This window comes from Poecile atricapillus, chromosome Z (genome assembly GCF_030490865.1).
Source record: "Poecile atricapillus isolate bPoeAtr1 chromosome Z, bPoeAtr1.hap1, whole genome shotgun sequence".
NCBI lineage: Eukaryota > Metazoa > Chordata > Aves > Passeriformes > Paridae > Poecile > Poecile atricapillus.
In genome coordinates this window covers 112,937,284-112,954,369 of record NC_081289.1, presented here as the reverse complement: position 1 = coordinate 112,954,369, position 17,086 = coordinate 112,937,284, and the positions used below count along the sequence as shown (strand labels likewise).

The window sequence follows — 17,086 nt, the reverse complement described above, 5'->3', positions numbered from 1 at the left end:
TGCTTATGCTTCAGCTTGATTAATGCATCAGTGGAGTCTCACTGTTAAAAGACATGTAAGAGATATCTGCTTGATAGAAATAAATATTTCTTGATTATATTTGTTGTTTAAAACATAAATACAAGTTCTGACATTTATTTGGAAAATATTTTTTGCCTGTAAGGTAAGTTTCAGTATCACAAAAGACACATGATCTTTCATAAAATAGCATGTGATATAAACTGATACTGCTGTATGAAAGAGGAAACCATTACTCTGTTAAGCTAGACCTTGTAATACAATTGTACTCTAATCTAAGATGCTTAAACATGAGAAAAAGCTTTTTATTTGCTGTACTCAGCATGTAGATGGATAGACTGTGAAGAGGTTCACCATTATGTGTATACTGAAATGATTGTCTCATAGAAATTTTAGTTTTAGACAGGATGCAGAATAAACTTTAGGAAGTGAACTTCATGGAATTCTCTGTTGAGTTACTCTGTGAGTTACTGTTTCAGTTCCTAATATGAAAAATCTACAATGATAATTCTGAGGCAGAAGCTGTTGAAGAACTTGGTGCTGCCTCTCAGACTGCAATTTTCTGGATTACAAGTTTCTGATTACAAGTTTACTATGAGACTGGACTCCATCCTTCATACAGACCTTGGACATTGTATGATTTATGTAGTCTTGATACTCACTATTCTGCTTTTTTGTTTCCTAATAGTGTTAGGAAAAAATCAGTGTTGCATTGTAGTCCAAATTATTTGCCATTTTTGCCTTACTATTTTTATACTTCCCTTAGTTCTTAGTTTACAAATTAAAGTTTTCATGTAAAAAGTAAAAAACCAAGAAAAGGTCACAACTCTTTATGAGGATCCAATGGAATTGCATTTCATAGAATGATAGAATGGCCTTTTCACAAACCATAGAATGGCCTTGGAAGGAACCTAAAGATCATCTAGTTTCACCCTCCCATATCCATGGGCAGGGTCACCTCCCACCAGACCAAGCTGCTCAAAACTCCATCCAACCTGGCCTTGAACACTGCTGGGGGTGGGGCATCCACAGCTTCTCTGGGCAACCTGTTCCAGTGCCTCACCACCCTCACAGTAAAGAATTACATCATAATATCTGATTCAAATCTCCCCTCCTTCAACTTGAAGTCATTGTCCCTCGTCCTGTCACTACATGCTCTTGTAAAATTGCTGTTCTTTTTTCATGCATAGATCTTCGAACTCTGGTTTGTTCATAGAGTCATGTTTTTATACAGAAGTTGGTTGTTCTCATAGTAATCAAATATTTTCACTAAATAATTTGTGTTTAATATTTTTTTTTCTTTTAACCAAAGATACTCAGAGCACAGAAGTCCAGAAGTATAAAATTAAATTGACATGAATCCGAAACAAAAGACCAGAGAGAGAAATTTCACCCAGCTTTCCGTGTTGGGAAGGTCTACTTTTGTGTCTAAAAAAATTAATGTTCAACATTCTCTTGATATTTGAATAAACTAAGTTTTTAGGCTAGGAAAATTAAAATAATATTTCTCAGTTATTAAAGGATTAACTTTAACAGAAAATTATGCCAAACTCCTATTGAACAGGAGTCCTGGTGGATTGTTTTCTTAGTATTTCTGAACCTGAAAAAATTTCACAGGTATACTTAAAAAATTGAGCAGGTTTTCAGGATATCATAGACCCAAATTCTATAGGTAAGTATGTTTTGGTAACAATGATCTACTGAATACTTTGAGGTAAAAGCATAGGCATTTTGGAGGTGCAAGTTAACATTTAAGGCTTGATTTGCTGGATTTAGTTTTCCAAGAAATATGTCTGTATAGCCATATGGACAGTGACTGTAAGGGTTTTATTAGAAATACTGCCTTTATGGCATTTTATTTGAAATAATATTATTATATTATATTATATTAATTATATTAATTATATTATATTATATTATATCATATCATATTATATTATATTATTTATATTATATTATATTATATTATATTATATTATATTATATTATATTATATTATATTATATTATATTATATTATATTATATTATATTATATTATATTATATTATATTATATTATATTATATTATATTATATTATATTATATTATAGTGATTTCTAGGGATCTCTTTTGGAAGAAGAAAGCAGTAGGAAAATAATCTCAAAACAAATGAAGAATCATACTGTTCATGTATTGGTCCTATTGAAGTCAATAGCAGAACCTGCATGACATAGAGGAACAGGTTTTGGTGTAGTCTGTGACTCTTAAATTGAGTTATGTTTTAAAACACTTGGTATTTCATTTTTGAAAGAATAAAAGTAGTGACACAATATGAAGTTAATCATTAGTGAATTTCTGTAATTCTTGTGGCTTAAAATTCAGCAGCAGCAGGTGGTCTTGAGGATATTAAAGGTCCTTTTAAACTTAAATAATTCTATGAGCACTTAACAGGTGTAGACTTTTTAAAGTAACAGTAATGTGATTTTAAATTGTAATGGATTGAATTTGTTGACTCCATTTTGAATTACTATTATAGTTCTAAAGCTTGTGTTCCATATGGAGCTCTTTTTTTACATGCAACTGAGAAATCAGTAAGAAGTGTGTGCTGAATTGGTAGGTGTATTTATCTATTGTAAAAAGAAAGAATATAGTTCAAGTTAGAAAATCAGTTCCAGAGCTTGCATATGGAACATTTCCCTTATATACTGACACTATTTCTGTCCTCTAGGTTTTGTTGGATTTTTTGCTTTCTGTGTACTGCTCAGATTTTGTTCAAACATGAAGTCCAGTTTTCTTTAAAGCACTCTTTTGATTGCATGGCTTGTCCGTGCCTCATTTTCCTGTTTTCTTTTTTATTTTTTCCCATGTGGTAATGAGCTAATAGTTATAAACAGGCCTTTTACTGATCATAGGTGGTAATGACATCTGTTTGCAACTACATATGGCCTAAACCATGCAAAATGAGGAACAGAATGTATTTAAGGAAGTCAGCAAAAACATGGGCAGCTTCTACTCTCTGACGTATTTCTTGTACTTACTGTATGAAGAGTTGTGTTTTTTCTAAAACAAGTGCTCAATATCTTTAATTTGTAATTTATTTGTTGAAATTGTGAGTTTATCTTAGGCTTTATGAAAAGCATATTCTGCATTAATAAAATGGCTATGCCCATTTGTCTGTTTCCAACAAATACTTACTTAGTATTAGTAGCTTACTAAGGTGTTTGCTTGATTGATTTTAATCAGCTTTGGACAACCTCATTTCTTGATTAGCATGAATTTGGAGATTTATTAACTTAACCTTTTTTTACACTGCTTTTTCTAATTTTTGTCAGTATACCTGACTTATTTTATGTGGAGAATGCCAGTATTTGAGATGGTAGTGCCACCTGATAATTGTACCAAATTTTATCTTCTCTATTGAAATTAGTATTTGTCTTAAGAATATGCTCAAACTAGTGATGTTGTCTATGCAAGCAAGTGATGTTGTCAGGGCCTTGTTAATAAGGGATAAAATAAAACTGCTAGTTAGTCTTAAGAACGTATCTTCTGGATCAAGTTTGTTGATTAAAGCCTTTACTATTTGCCAGCTTTTTGTCAAAGCTGTTCGAACACCTCTGGCAATGGAGTTTCATGAGTTTCCCCCTCATCAGTGGAGTAAAAGGTCAGCTCAAACCACTTCCATTGGCTTTTTAAACTAACCAGCCCTTTTAATTATGCAATCAATTAGGCAGACAGTTTACATCATTCCTTCTCCAGCAATGGCACTGAGGTGCTAACTTCCAGCTATCTGGATGCATTGAGCATGTGGGAATTATATCATCATTGTCTTGCATCTTGGTCATGCATACATGAGTCTGCTACTGGGTATCAGGGATATAACTTACAGTACTGCTACCACTGAAACATGTCCTCTCTGAACAGGTTTGGTAACTAGGCCAAGTCTGGCAGCCTCGTATTGTGCCAAGCAATTGCTGCACATGGATTGATAGCTAGGAAAGGTCATGGAATACAGCAGTGTAACAAAATAAAGTACCAACCTTGAGCACAGATTCTGTGACCTAGAATATATATTTTTCTGTAAGTCTTCAGTTTGACCACAACACTTGTGCTGTGTTTAAGGATGTAATGGCTATAAGCTGTAGATTTACTTTGAAAAGTACTTTTCTCAGGCAGTTCTTAATTAACTGTATGTCTAGTTACAGAATATGCAGTTAATGTTGTCTTTGTTAGGGTAGTGATACATACAACTTGAAGTTTCACCAGAAACAAGCCCAGAAAGTGCAATGTTTTGTCAAGAAATTTAACAGCATGTCACATACAAAATACTGTCTAATAAGTAGAATAAGTTACTGCAGAAGAAAAGTCTGCATAAAATAACTATTGTTAAGAATGTAAATTTGGATTTAGAAAATTTGGTGATGGTCTGAAAATGTTTCCTTAATATTTTGAGATCTGGTTTTGATTATGGAGTCATTTATGAAAGCAGAATTATTTGCAGATTTTACACGTCTCTGTACTACTGTTAATAGGCAGTTTTATGTAAATGTTGTGTTATGTTTCTGATTTTTTGTTACCAATGTAATATACCTGTACTGTCATTTTCTAGGTATTTCAACAGCCTTCTTTAAGTGAGCTAGACTGCTGTGTTACTATGCAAGAATCTGAAATGGAGCTTTTACAGAAAAAATTGAAAAAAGCAAAACTTAACCTAGCAGAGCATAATTTGTACACTACAGATACTCTGTAAAGCAGCAATATAAGGACTGGAAGAAAGCATGAGATAGGGTAGTTTTATTGTCTGGTGTATTTGTGTGTAAGTCAGGCTGGTGAAGCCAAACGTTTTTGCTCAAGGGTCCAGATAATAATTTTAATATCTGTTGACGCTGCTTATAATTCTGGAAGCTTGTTTGAATAGTTCCTGTGTTATCTGCCAAAGACTTGTTAAAATAGCTGTTGGGAGTAGAAGGTTTTACCTTATTAAATAATGAATAAGGGATTCTTAATTAAATGAACTATTTGAAGGATAAATTCTTTGTAGGTTTGCTAAAATGAATATTTAACAGATATTTTGTCATGTTTATCAGAATGACCATCTTTCACTGTAAGGAAAGTGAGAGAAATATAAATTGTTATTATTACGAATTTTTAAACAAAAGAGATTTTTTTCCAAATTCTTGTCTTTTATAGTGGGTTACAGTAATTTTTTCTAGAAAGAATGGCAACAATGTCGTTTGAAGTTTATACTTTCAACTTTTTATGGTGCTGGATTGCCTCATTCATGGAGTCTCACTCTTTGATTTAGGCATTAAATAAGAATAACAACATCAACTATAAGCTATAGTAAATAAATGACATCTGCAAAAAAATCTGTGATTTAAATGATTCTATTTAATTAGCTGAAATCATGATGATTTTCAGTGGGTTCAGACTCTTCCTCATCTGTTTTTTATTGTGACTGTATAGAGTATGGGAAACTTGCAAGAGATCTCAAGGTTGCAAAGGTGAATGTGATTCTGAATGGTATAAATAAGATACGAGGGTGGATCATCATGTCCACTTCCTGAGAAAGCTTCTAGTTTATCCAAATAGGGTATCTTATAACATTTTCTTTGAAAAATGTATGGCTTGTTCTTTCTTAATATATACTGTATGTTAGTTTTGGGAAAAGACACGCTTTAGAACATTTCTTAAAGAGTGTGTAGTGGGCATTTCTGTGAAAATGTGCTTAAGAAAAAAACAAAATGCTACAGAGGCAGCGTAGAATGAAGAACAGAAGATGAGAAACAGTCTGGTAAGCATGAAGGTCAGCAAGAAGAATAGGGAGATGTTGCTTCACGTGCTGGAAACAGCTGTTTCTCTGCAGCCCATGGAGAGGGTAACTGTGGGGCAGATGCCTATAATATAGCCTGTGGAGGAGCCCAGAGCAAGTGGATATTTGATCATGGAAGCCACAGCTTGTGGAGGGGAGTCAATGCTGGAACAGTTTCCTCTCTTATATGAACTGTGGTCCATGGAACACCTGCTCTGGAATAGGTTTATCCTGAAGGACTCCAGCCTGTGGAGATGCCTTGTTCTGGAGCAGGAGAAAAGTGTGAGGAGAAAAGAATGGCCCAATAGGAGCTGTTATTGATTGCAAACTTTCCACCTGCATAGCTGGTAATAAAAAAGTCAGGAGTGATGGAATGAAGTTGTGCCTGGGAAGCTGGGAGCTCCTTCTGGGTAGGGAGGAAGGTGTTAATTAATTTTTTTTTTTCTTTATTTCTTACAACCTAAATATATTTTAACTGGCAATAACTTAAATTGATTGTCTTCAAGTTGAGTCAGTCCATGATACTGAGTGTTAAACTGTGGGTTTATCATCCCATTTTCTCTTTCTGTCTTAGCAAGGAAGGAAAGTAGGAGAGCACTTGAGTGGGTTTTTGATCTTTTGCCAAGGTTGGTCCCCACAATGTCTTTTTCTGTTTCCTCAGGGGAAAGTAAATGAGACAGCTGTGTTTGTTGTGAACTGTGTCAAAATAAAACAATTACACTGCCTTGAGTAAAACTAAATAGAAATTTTAAAGGCTACTGTAGAAAATCTCTTCTTGTTTTGATATGTAGATCTGAGTCATGCTCTTTCAATAGTCAGGGCTGTTTGATATGTTCACTTTTTCAAAAGGGCACACAAGTCGCTATTAAAACTTTCATGAACTCAATTGGAAGCTTTGCATTTAGACAACACAATAAGTGAAAATGTGGAAATACTCTGTATTTTCTAAAATAGAGAAGGTAGTTTTGCTGTGGTAGTACCTTACCATTTACCCTTTTCCCCTTTCTGTGAAATATCTCCCAATTTCCTTGTTTTTCAACCTTTTGTGACAAAATTATAACTGTCAGGAGTCATTAGCACATGATTTGACAGGAAGAGAATGTTGGATATTCAATGTTTGTTTTAAAAAGATGATCCTTTTGACTTTACAAAGGCTGTTGTGCTGCCCTTCATTCCCCCTTAAGTACATTCCCAGGACACAAAGAACAAATAAGCATGGAATCACTTCTGATCAGAATGACACTGCTTTGATGACTTACTGCTCTAAAAAGGTTTCTAAGGCTTTGAATGAAAGAACAGTTGGAAAGGTGTTAAAAAGAGGAGCCTGGCACAAGTGGAAACTTGGCACTACTGTGATAAATTGGGATCTGTGGCCACATGACTGCATGCTTCCAGCTATGTTTGTATATATGAAACAGCATATATGTATCTGTAGCCTTGTGTTGGTTTCTTTATGAATTGCAGAAATCCACATCCCTTGCCTACAGTCATACAGAGTAATAGCAGCAACTTATTCTTCAAAAGGTGATTAAATGCTTTGTTAAATGTGATTGTGATGTCCTGTTTTGTGATATTAAGTGTGTATTTAGAGGCAATTGTAACCATCATAGTCCAGTCTATGTGAAAAGTGGTATAGTGGTGAGTGCTGTTGTGTATGAAGTCTTGGGAGTCAGTGGCTTGAACCTTCCTAGAGCTCTTTTTAGAGCTTAAACTTTGTAACTTTGAGAGCAATATATATTTTTGGTAGTGATTAAAATGACTTTCATATGTCTGCTGGGTAAATCAGTAGGGTTTTGTGATTTTCTTGTAGCTAAGCTTTCCCATGGTATGGTGCATAGGAGTTAGAATTGCCTTTTATTCATATACATTCTATATCATTCTTCCAAGTCTGTTGTGTCAAGATACTGAAAAATTGTGTTAATTTGCAGTACTGGTAAAGTTCCTGTTGAAACATAGTGAATCAAGAAAGAATTTGCCATTTTTCTTCCCTTGAAACCCCACCTGTATCTGGGCAGTCTTGGGTTCAGCCTCAACGATGTTTCTGTTTCTTCAACTGATAAAAATATTAAGATTTCTTCCCACTGTCCTCAGAGCTGTATCCTGGCAGTCATTGATATCATCTGCCTGTGCAGAAAAAGTACTCTTTAGACATTTCAGGAGTTCTGACTTCCCTACTTTGGTTTGGTTTTGAGGTTTTTTTGGTTGGGCTTTTTTATTGGTTGTTTTGAGGTTTTGTTTGTTTGCATGTTTTATTTGACTTGTTTTGGCATTTTATTCAACAAAAAACCTGTTGAATTCAAGAACATGGCTATTAGCAGTTTTGCCCCATGGTGTCTTTCATGGTGCAGACATGCACCTTGGTAACAGAAGGTTGTTTAGAAATAGGCATATTTTCTTATTCTGCTCCCGTCCCATCCACTTACCTGCAATTTCTTTATGCTAAATCTTCTGTCATAAAATTCATATCTATTATATATTACAAACTGTTTCTATTTGGTTTTCTGCTATTTGGTTTAGTCTTTGATAAAAATGTTATAGGAACATTCAATGAAAAATCTTATCTGGATTCCTTTACTAACTTGGATTAACACTCTTCACTGATAAAGTTGGAGGGTTTTTTCACTCCTAAATATGTAGACAGTCTTTGAAACATTACATTTTGAAACATTATACACATTTCTGTATATATTTAGTACAGGTATGTCAAAATTTTTCTGTAGAATTTGAGGACTGAATTAAAAATGAAATGTTTATATTTTGAGGCAGCAGGAGCAGTAAAGTTTGCACTTGTGAGAAGAGTATTACAGATGCCATCTTTCAAACTGAGTTTTGCAGCAGCCCCAGGCAATCCAATTACAGTGTATTTTACTACACAGTCTCTTTTGTCTTGATAGAGCTGTTTACCTTCTTAGCAAAGATTGGGTTCAAGCTACCGATGTGCAGCTGTGAAGCCCAGACCCAGTGCCCTTTCTCCACAGACCTTTAGTCTGATCACTAAAAAGGTGAAAGCAATAGAATTTTCTTAACACGTATCACTAATCCCATCCATTGTCACAGGGAATCATCTCCATATCCATAACTAGTTAAAAGTTTTCTCTGTTTTTTCACATGCATTAGCTCTAGCACAATCTTAGGTAATTATAGATAAACTCTGTTTGTGTGTATAATTATCTATCTATCTATCTATCTATCTATCTATCTATCTATCTATCTATCTCTATCTCTCTATCTATATCTATACATACCTATATTAAAAAAAAATCTCATGTGCTCATTGTATCTCATCAACTGTGACTAGACTAGCAAGAAAACGAATTTTATATTTTTCTGTATTTTTTTTTCTCTTACCTCTGTTCCTTCTCAGTTTTTCTCTATTTATTCCTAACAGTCTGGTGCTGGTTGATCCACTCCTTTTCCTTTGTTGTCATTCACTTTGGCAGCAAGCAGAGTGCTTTGACCTTCTGTTTCTAATTTCGGAGAAACAGATTTTCTCTATACAAACATAAAATTTACCTAGAAAACAATTCTTGAAAAATAATGCATAGTATGGTCATATAATGATTAAGGAACGTAGAAGATAGAAGTGTTGTGTTTTGGTGGGGTTTTTTTTTGGTTGTTTAAGTGGTTTTGTTTTGGTTGTTTTATTTCGGTTTGGTTTTGGTATTTTTTGTTTTTGGCAGGGGTTGGGTGTTTTGGGTTGGGTTGGGTTTTTGTCTGGTTGTTGGGTTTTTTTGGTTTTGGGTTGTTTTTGGTTTTGTGGGTTTTTTTCTGTTTGGTTAGTTTGGATTAGTTTTTGGTTTTAGTTTTGGTTTTGGTTTTGGCTTTGGTTTTGGTTTTGGCTTTGGCTTTGGCTTTGGTTGGGGACTTTTTTGTGAGGGTGTAACACTGTTTTTTTTAAAAAATCTTGCTTGGTTGTTTGTTGGGCGTTCTTATGTCTCTTTCAGGTGTGTGTCATAAGCAAAAGAAGCCTGAAATCAAATGACAAAATCACATTGGAAATGTTTACATTCATAAATATAAATATGGGATATTATTGTTCTTTGATATTTCTTGATAGATTTTTTTTTTTCTCCTTTATGGAAACCCGTACTATTTGAAATGGAAATGTGGTATATGATGTCTTGTGCATATTTCATACTGGAAGGTAGTGGTCAAAGAAAAAAATGTCAGTTGCTAATTAAGATACTACTCTAGATTAATTTAATGGACTAGTGAAAATATTGATATATATAGTATCAAAGAAGAATTTATCCTTAATTTCTTTTATTGTACATCAGTTATTTCCTGGAGAAAGTGGCATAATGCAACAAGAATAATCACAATTTACCTTAAGTTTCTGTTTGACTTTATGTGTTGGCGCAACAGTATTTTACCTGATTGGCATTAAGTGTGTGTTAGTATTTCACTGTTCTTAACCAAAGTTATTCCGAAAATCTGAAAGTCTAATTTTATGAGGCCTTTCTTTCTCTGCCATAAGGACATATGACATAGAATGAGCAAGAAAGCTGCCCAGTTTAAGTGTTATTTTCACATACTCTTTTCCAGATTGCTATATGAAGCTGTACATAATATAAACATATTCTTGTCTCTAGTTAGTCACATTATAGTTAATGACCATATGGTCATTATGGTATAAGATCTACTGTCTGTTGTATTTATATTCCTCAAGCATATTGTTCCTTCAACTTCACAGTGTGTTAAACTATTTCAAAGGGAAAAAAATCCTTTCCCTCTTGTTTCTGGTTGTCCTATCAAGTGTAACCTTGGACCCTTATAGAGCAATTAGACCAGCCTCTATCCCCTCCTTTGTAATGAGGTTTCTTGCATTTCTGAGTCTATAACCCTTTAGTCTTCCCTAATGGGACATCATTATTCTGAAAGAAACAATGTAAATGTAAATGAATATTCTCATTAACGAGTCACAGAGAAACCTTTAGTGGTAGCGCTGTGGTAATTCTGCTTGTTATTTCTCTGGTATTCCGTGCAGATTTTTTTTTTTTTTTTTATAATTCATTATTAGTATTCAAAATTACTTCTTCTTTAATTCTGCATGTCTTTCATAATCCGGTGTTCCAACTAGTTCAACCATGTCCTTGTTTTATTCTCCAGAAACCACCTGTGAAACGTTCAAGGTCTCTGTCCCCAAAGAGCTCTTTTAGAGAGTCAGAGGAACTAAAGAAGCTTAAAATAGCTGAAAGGAAGATTGAAAACTTAGAGAAGACACTATAGCTAAAGGTGAACATTAAATAAAAATAAAAAGCCTGCTAGCTATAAGCTTGCATGGATAAAGATATACCAAAACAAACAGACATTTTAAGAATTAGACATATGGTTTTATGGACTGTAAGTCTCTTTGGATCAGAGAGCACTTCTCATTAGTTTACTTACTTGCTTTACTGTGTGAGTAATCCTGAAGTCCTGAAGAAACCTAATTGAGCTGTCATCAGTAACACATACTTGTTAAATGCATTTTCAAAGTTTGTGTTTGAGAATATATATTCTGAGAAATTGATGTGTTCATATGAAATAACTCAAAAAGTAGAAGCACTGAAAGTAAAAAGAATTTTTTTTTCTGTACAATAAAGACATACTTTAAAATGCTGAGGTCAATTACTTGAAAAAGATTGACCCCTGGAAATTGTGTAAGTTATGGCTCAGTTAGTTGCTGGTCTAATAAATGCTATTAAAAAAAATAACAATCTCCCTCACTCCAAGCCTTTGTAGAAAATCTTAATTGAGCTTGTTTTACAATTTCTCATTTTGTCCCTGTTTCACAGATTTTTGTAGCTGTATTTTTGTTGGTTTGGTATTTTGCTACAGAAATATAGTATCTTTTGAAGAAACTATTGGTTTAAAATTGGCACCTCTGAATGCAAAACTCAAATCCTGAGTCATATTTTCTTAAAAACTTAAAATTCATCCTCTTCTTCCCTCTCCTCCTTTTCTTCCCTCTCCTCCTCTTTTTTTTGTTGCTTATCCTTGTTCAGTTATGGAATTTGAAAGATATTTTCAACTATGTGTAGCCTAAAGGAGAACTGTTTATATTGAACATCCTGTGATAAAAGTTAGGTAAGTGAAAAAATTTGGAAGCTCTACCAACCATAGTGATAAGTGGATTTTAGAAAAACTGAAAGTGGGAAGTATATTTCAGCACAAATGCCATAGTTCATCCATCTGTATGCTTGGGAGAGTTTGATGCACTGTCTTAACACATGTAGAGTACATGAACAGGAGAAGTTATTTAGACTTCAGATTCAGCCTTCCAGGTTGTTCCTGGGAGACAGAAAATTAATTTTGTTTCAATTCTTTCTCTCTGTTGAAGAATCTAAGGCATATCCCACCAGCTAAACCTGAGAACTGGCCTTTGGGAGGCTTCCTGTTCATTACTCTTACTTGGCCTGCCTGATACTGATGCTACAGATTATTCTGGAACTGTAGGCTCCAGCTGTTCTGCTCTTGGAGGCAAAACACACATCAGTGTGTATGGTTAAATGATAAGAGAGCTCCACATTTCTTTTGTAAAGAGGAGTGAAGGAAAGCAGATACAGAAGAGAAAGAATTCTCTCTGAATAACCTCATATAATAATTTGTACTATTCACCATACTGCCTTTACTTATCTTCTATTTAATCTTTAAGTATAATTTAAAAATTTGTGCAGCTTTATGACGTTACAGGTGTGGGATCTCTATCACAGATATCCATGATGTCTTTAAGGGCTAAATCTCTCCTTGAAAGTGAACACATGAACTTAATGCATTTTCTCTTGAAAATCTACTTGGCTTCTTTTGCAAAATGCTTTAATGGGTTGAAAAGAAGCTGTAGAGGTCCAGGTCATCATAATAAACATGTTGTGGCACTACATTCACATTTCAGTGAGGCTAATGCCAGCATGGCAGTGGACTAAGCTGTAAAAAAGTTAATGTCAGAACATTTCTATTGCTATTCTGTGATTTCTTAATGCTAGCCTTCTCTCAGGCATTGTTTGCAACTAGGAAAAATGGATTTTATCAACATTTTCAAAACTGGTCCTTGCATTATTGTCTCCTCAAAAAAAGTGTTGTCTATATGACTAGAAATTTTCTTGCTGAGAGAAATGGTTGCTCTGACAATACACACTCTGATGTTGCATGTCTGGAATGTGAAATGGTGACTTCATATATTAGTCAAAAAATTGGTAACAATTGTGGAAAAAAAAAAAAAATAAAAAATAACAGCTCTATTTTTGCAGTTTTCAGGATTAGGAATGTCCCAGTCAGTATTGCAAAGGAGCAGAAAAGGTCAATGTCCCATTGACAGGTTTTTCCTGTTCTCTCAGCTGACTAATTTCTGAACAAGAAAAGTTGGCTCTTTGTTACTAGTATAAATGGGGTGATCATTTAAATTCAGAGATTTTATACAGGACTGGATTTGTTTCTGGACATACTAAAAAGTAACAGAGTATGACTGATTACACCCTTGATTACGGAAGAAAACATCAAAATAAATAAGAGTATTTTCTGGGTTTTAAATAACAAATTATTAAGCTGCTACTTAGATTGGTCCAAAGCATAAGTAATTCAATTTGATATTGGTCTTTAAGAAGTGGATAAGAGCTTGGTTGTTGAGAAATAGGTAATTTGATACAAACTGAGAATATGTTCATGTTCTCCTGTTTTGCTCCTAGAGCTGTGATGCCTGGTGTAGCCTAGAGGAGATAATCCTGTCTTTAACTGGAAAGGTCTCAAAACACAAGAGGAGCTATTCCCTTTGAGTTTTCTCATCCATTTTTAGGTTCTAAAATTTTCGGACGTAAATAAAACTAGAATATCAGTCTTTAGGGCCGCCTTAATACTTGTTTGTGTGAGCAAGATCACACTCATATTTACCTATGATTTCATCTGTAGTCCTGTTCCATGTATAGTGTTCAAATACTGAATGAATATTGCAGCTTATCCACATAACTGTTAGTGGGAAAAACTATTTTTTAAACCATTAGGTGCTTCAGTTCTTGTAAGCCTGAGCATAGTCAAATAATTGAATCAGTGTAATTTTTTAATTTTCCTTTTTACTATAACAGCAGGTCAATTTCAACAAAAATTTGAATGAGTGGTTATCTTTTAACTTGTCTGAGTGACCTTCCAAAAAGAAAGAAAAAAATAATTAAAAAAGGCTTTTTTTTTTTCACAGACAGTTGGGTTTTTCCTCTTGCAGATTGAACTTTCTGTTACTGTTTTTCATTATTGTATGGGAAGTAGTACTGTGGGTGACAGGGGACAGCTGGAGAATAATCTGGAGGTCCAGCACTGCTAGCAGTGGTTGTTCTGTCCCGTTTATGTAAATATATACAAAACTGTACAAGACAGTTTAGTTATGAAATATAGCTTAATTCAGACAGAGATGAGTCTTAACAGATTATGGAAATTTCAGTGAGTATTTTAAGTTCTAAAGTGCTTAATTCAATAGAGAGAATGATTAGGGCTGTTAATTTTCTAATTTCTATTTCTGCAAGAGCAGAGCAAGTGATAAGAGAAGGCAAAAACTGTAACAGAATGGATAATAGAACAGGTAAGCAATAATGAAAAATGTAGATTCATAAATAGGAAAGGCCAAATTCTACAGTTGGTTGCATCTCTGAAAGGGCATTGACACTAATAAGCTTATGAGGATGTATATTGAAGACATTATTTTCCAGTACCCTGACAGACTTGACCAGTTTTTGCTAGCAATATCAAACAATCTCAGAACAGTTGTTTCATGAACTTCTCTTGAAAACACAATATGTATAATTGTATTCTTACAATTATTATCTTATTATTCCTATTTCCTCTTGAAAAGCTTGGTAATGGTCTCTGCATTCTTAGTCTAACATTTATATTGCTAATTATGTGGTTGTTTTTAATATCATTGTGGTATTTACATGAGTCACTTAAAATGAGTCAAAAGTACTTTTTAAACAATACAAAATTTATAAATATATTTGGTTTAGAGGTTGTTTTAGAAAAAACCTACCACCACCACTTTGGCAAATATTTAAAGGCAAGGTCACTTTGGACTTGATTCTGTTCCTGAATCTTCTCTTTCTGTTTCCTGAGTCACTTCCAGAAAATTTCTGGAATTTTGTATATAGTACCATTTGAAACTGTAGCTGGTATCTTTCAACTCTGTGCATCATGAAAGCTGGGCTGCATTTGATAAGCTAAGCTTAGTATAGGTACTTTGTAGTTAGCAGTACTCTGGAACTTGCCATGTTTATATAGTGGGATTCAATTTTTATGGTTTGCGGCTCTGACTATTGGTCTAACTAATTCATTGACTTATGCTGAATAGTCCTCCTTACATATAAGCATTAAATACTTGCAAATAAAGTGCTTTGATTTATTTAGTTTTGTAGTTGCTCTACAAGCAGAGCTCCCACTGAACTGAAAATGAAGCTCTGATTGCAAATTTTGCTATAGCATAATGAATTCTTTGCTGGTGAATTCTTTACTAGTGTGTGTCAGAGTCTGACTTGCTTTATACTATGAAATGTTTCTTCTTAGTGGTTTTGTTTGTTTTTTTTTTTCCATAGCACTGTATTGTCCTTTAGGAAAGTCTGTTTTTAAGGTCACATGATGCTCTGCTGTTATATAAATCAAGGTATATTTTACTTTTTGTTTTGTACATTTTTTTGTATGGTTTTGATTATATAAAAGCCATTGTAAAAAATGGTTTTATTTCTTGTTTGCTGCATTACTAGACGAAAAAGTCTAGGTGTTGCAGGTATATATAAATATTTACAGAAACAATATGTGAGGAAATCCTGAAGCCATTTAAATGTAAGTTTTTTTCATGTGGCCAGTATTTCCTTTGAAAATACGTAGATCAGTTTTCCATTGGGAATAAAAAGAAAAAAAGTGGTTTGAGTGGTTTGAGTGCCAACAATCCTTTTTCAGTCAATGTGTTTTAAAATGTATTAGGCCTATGGATTCACCAGATAAAAGCTGACATTTTGGTAGTAAATTTTTGAAACTTTCAGCAGCACGAAAATTAAGTATTAAATTAATTATTAATTAAATTAATATTTAAGTGAATTGCCAAATCAGTGGAATTTTCCAAAGTAGTAATAAGAAAACTTTGACCTCAAGGACTGTGAGTCCTGATCTTTCAGTTTAGATTTCTGAGTCTCATAGTAGTTGCTAAAAGACAGCTTTTGTTTCTTGTGATCTGTGTAACAGTCCCTTACATTTTGTCCTACTCTGATTTTGTTTTTCTTGTTTCATACAGTCCCAAGAATCTTATGAGCTAAGAGCAGCCTATGGAAAACACGAAGAAAGGCTGCAGATGTTACAGACCAACTACAGAGCACTAAAAGAGCAATTAAAGCAGTGGGAAGAGGGTGATAGCAGGTAAGTTACATAGCTCATTAAAAACATTTTCCTTACACAAGAAATCTTAATCGAAGTATTACATAGGTATTCAAAAGAGAGTGTAATTTGAAGGAAGAAGCTACTGTGTGGTGATCTAGACTTTCCTTTGTTAAAGCAGAATACATGACTTACCCCTATATGACAAACATTACAGTTGAAACCAAGAGGAAATATGTTGAGCTGACACCTTGACTTATTTTATTTAGGCTCTTATTGAGAGTCTGAGTACTGGACAAAGGTCAGCTAGGACTGCTTCCTAATGTTTGTCTAATTCCTCTTTTATTTTCTTGACTGCATGTTTTTAATTTTCTGTAACACAGCAGTTGCTCATTATGTTTCAAACAGTTTTTCAAAATAGTTTTATTCATTCAAATATAGAAATAATACCCTCTCTAACATTTAGTAATTCATGTATTATCTGAAGCTAAAATCTTCTTCCTTATATGGGGAAAAATCAAATAATATGTCCATGAAAGCAGGGTGTTTTCATCTGTTAAATTATTTAAAACTAAATTATTTCTGATAATTTTACCAAAAAAATGCAGCAATATATCTTTATTAATGGAAAGAGGAAAGATTTTACCACATAAAATTTGCATAATGAACATTCTGTATATCATTCTCCCTTAGGCTCTATACAGAACAGTGAAAATTTTATGCAAAAAATCTCTTTTTTTTAGTCATTAGCAGACAGAATTTTTGGTAAACAGATGCAATTAGAGGTATGAAAACATTTCTTATTAGTTCACTTTTCAAGCACTGCTGTTTTTCAGGACCTGTTTCAAGAAAGGAATTTCCTTGTGGCTATAGCAGGGTTTTAGCATTCACCTAACAGCTCAGTAAACACTTATGTTTTACTAAAAATAATTGTTTTTGCAGTTAGAACAATACTG

The 17,086-nt window shown here is 33.7% G+C and overlaps 1 protein-coding gene across 1 annotated transcript in view; it reads left to right on the top strand.

Annotated features, from left to right (window-relative positions):
* CNTLN (centlein) overlaps positions 1-17,086 on the top strand; it is a 192,699-nt gene that overhangs the window by 84,520 nt on the left and 91,093 nt on the right. Inside the window, 3 exon segments of the mRNA XM_058825890.1 lie at positions 4,605-4,799; positions 10,917-10,977; positions 16,049-16,172. Coding sequence (XP_058681873.1) covers positions 4,605-4,799; positions 10,917-10,977; positions 16,049-16,172 — 380 coding nt within the window.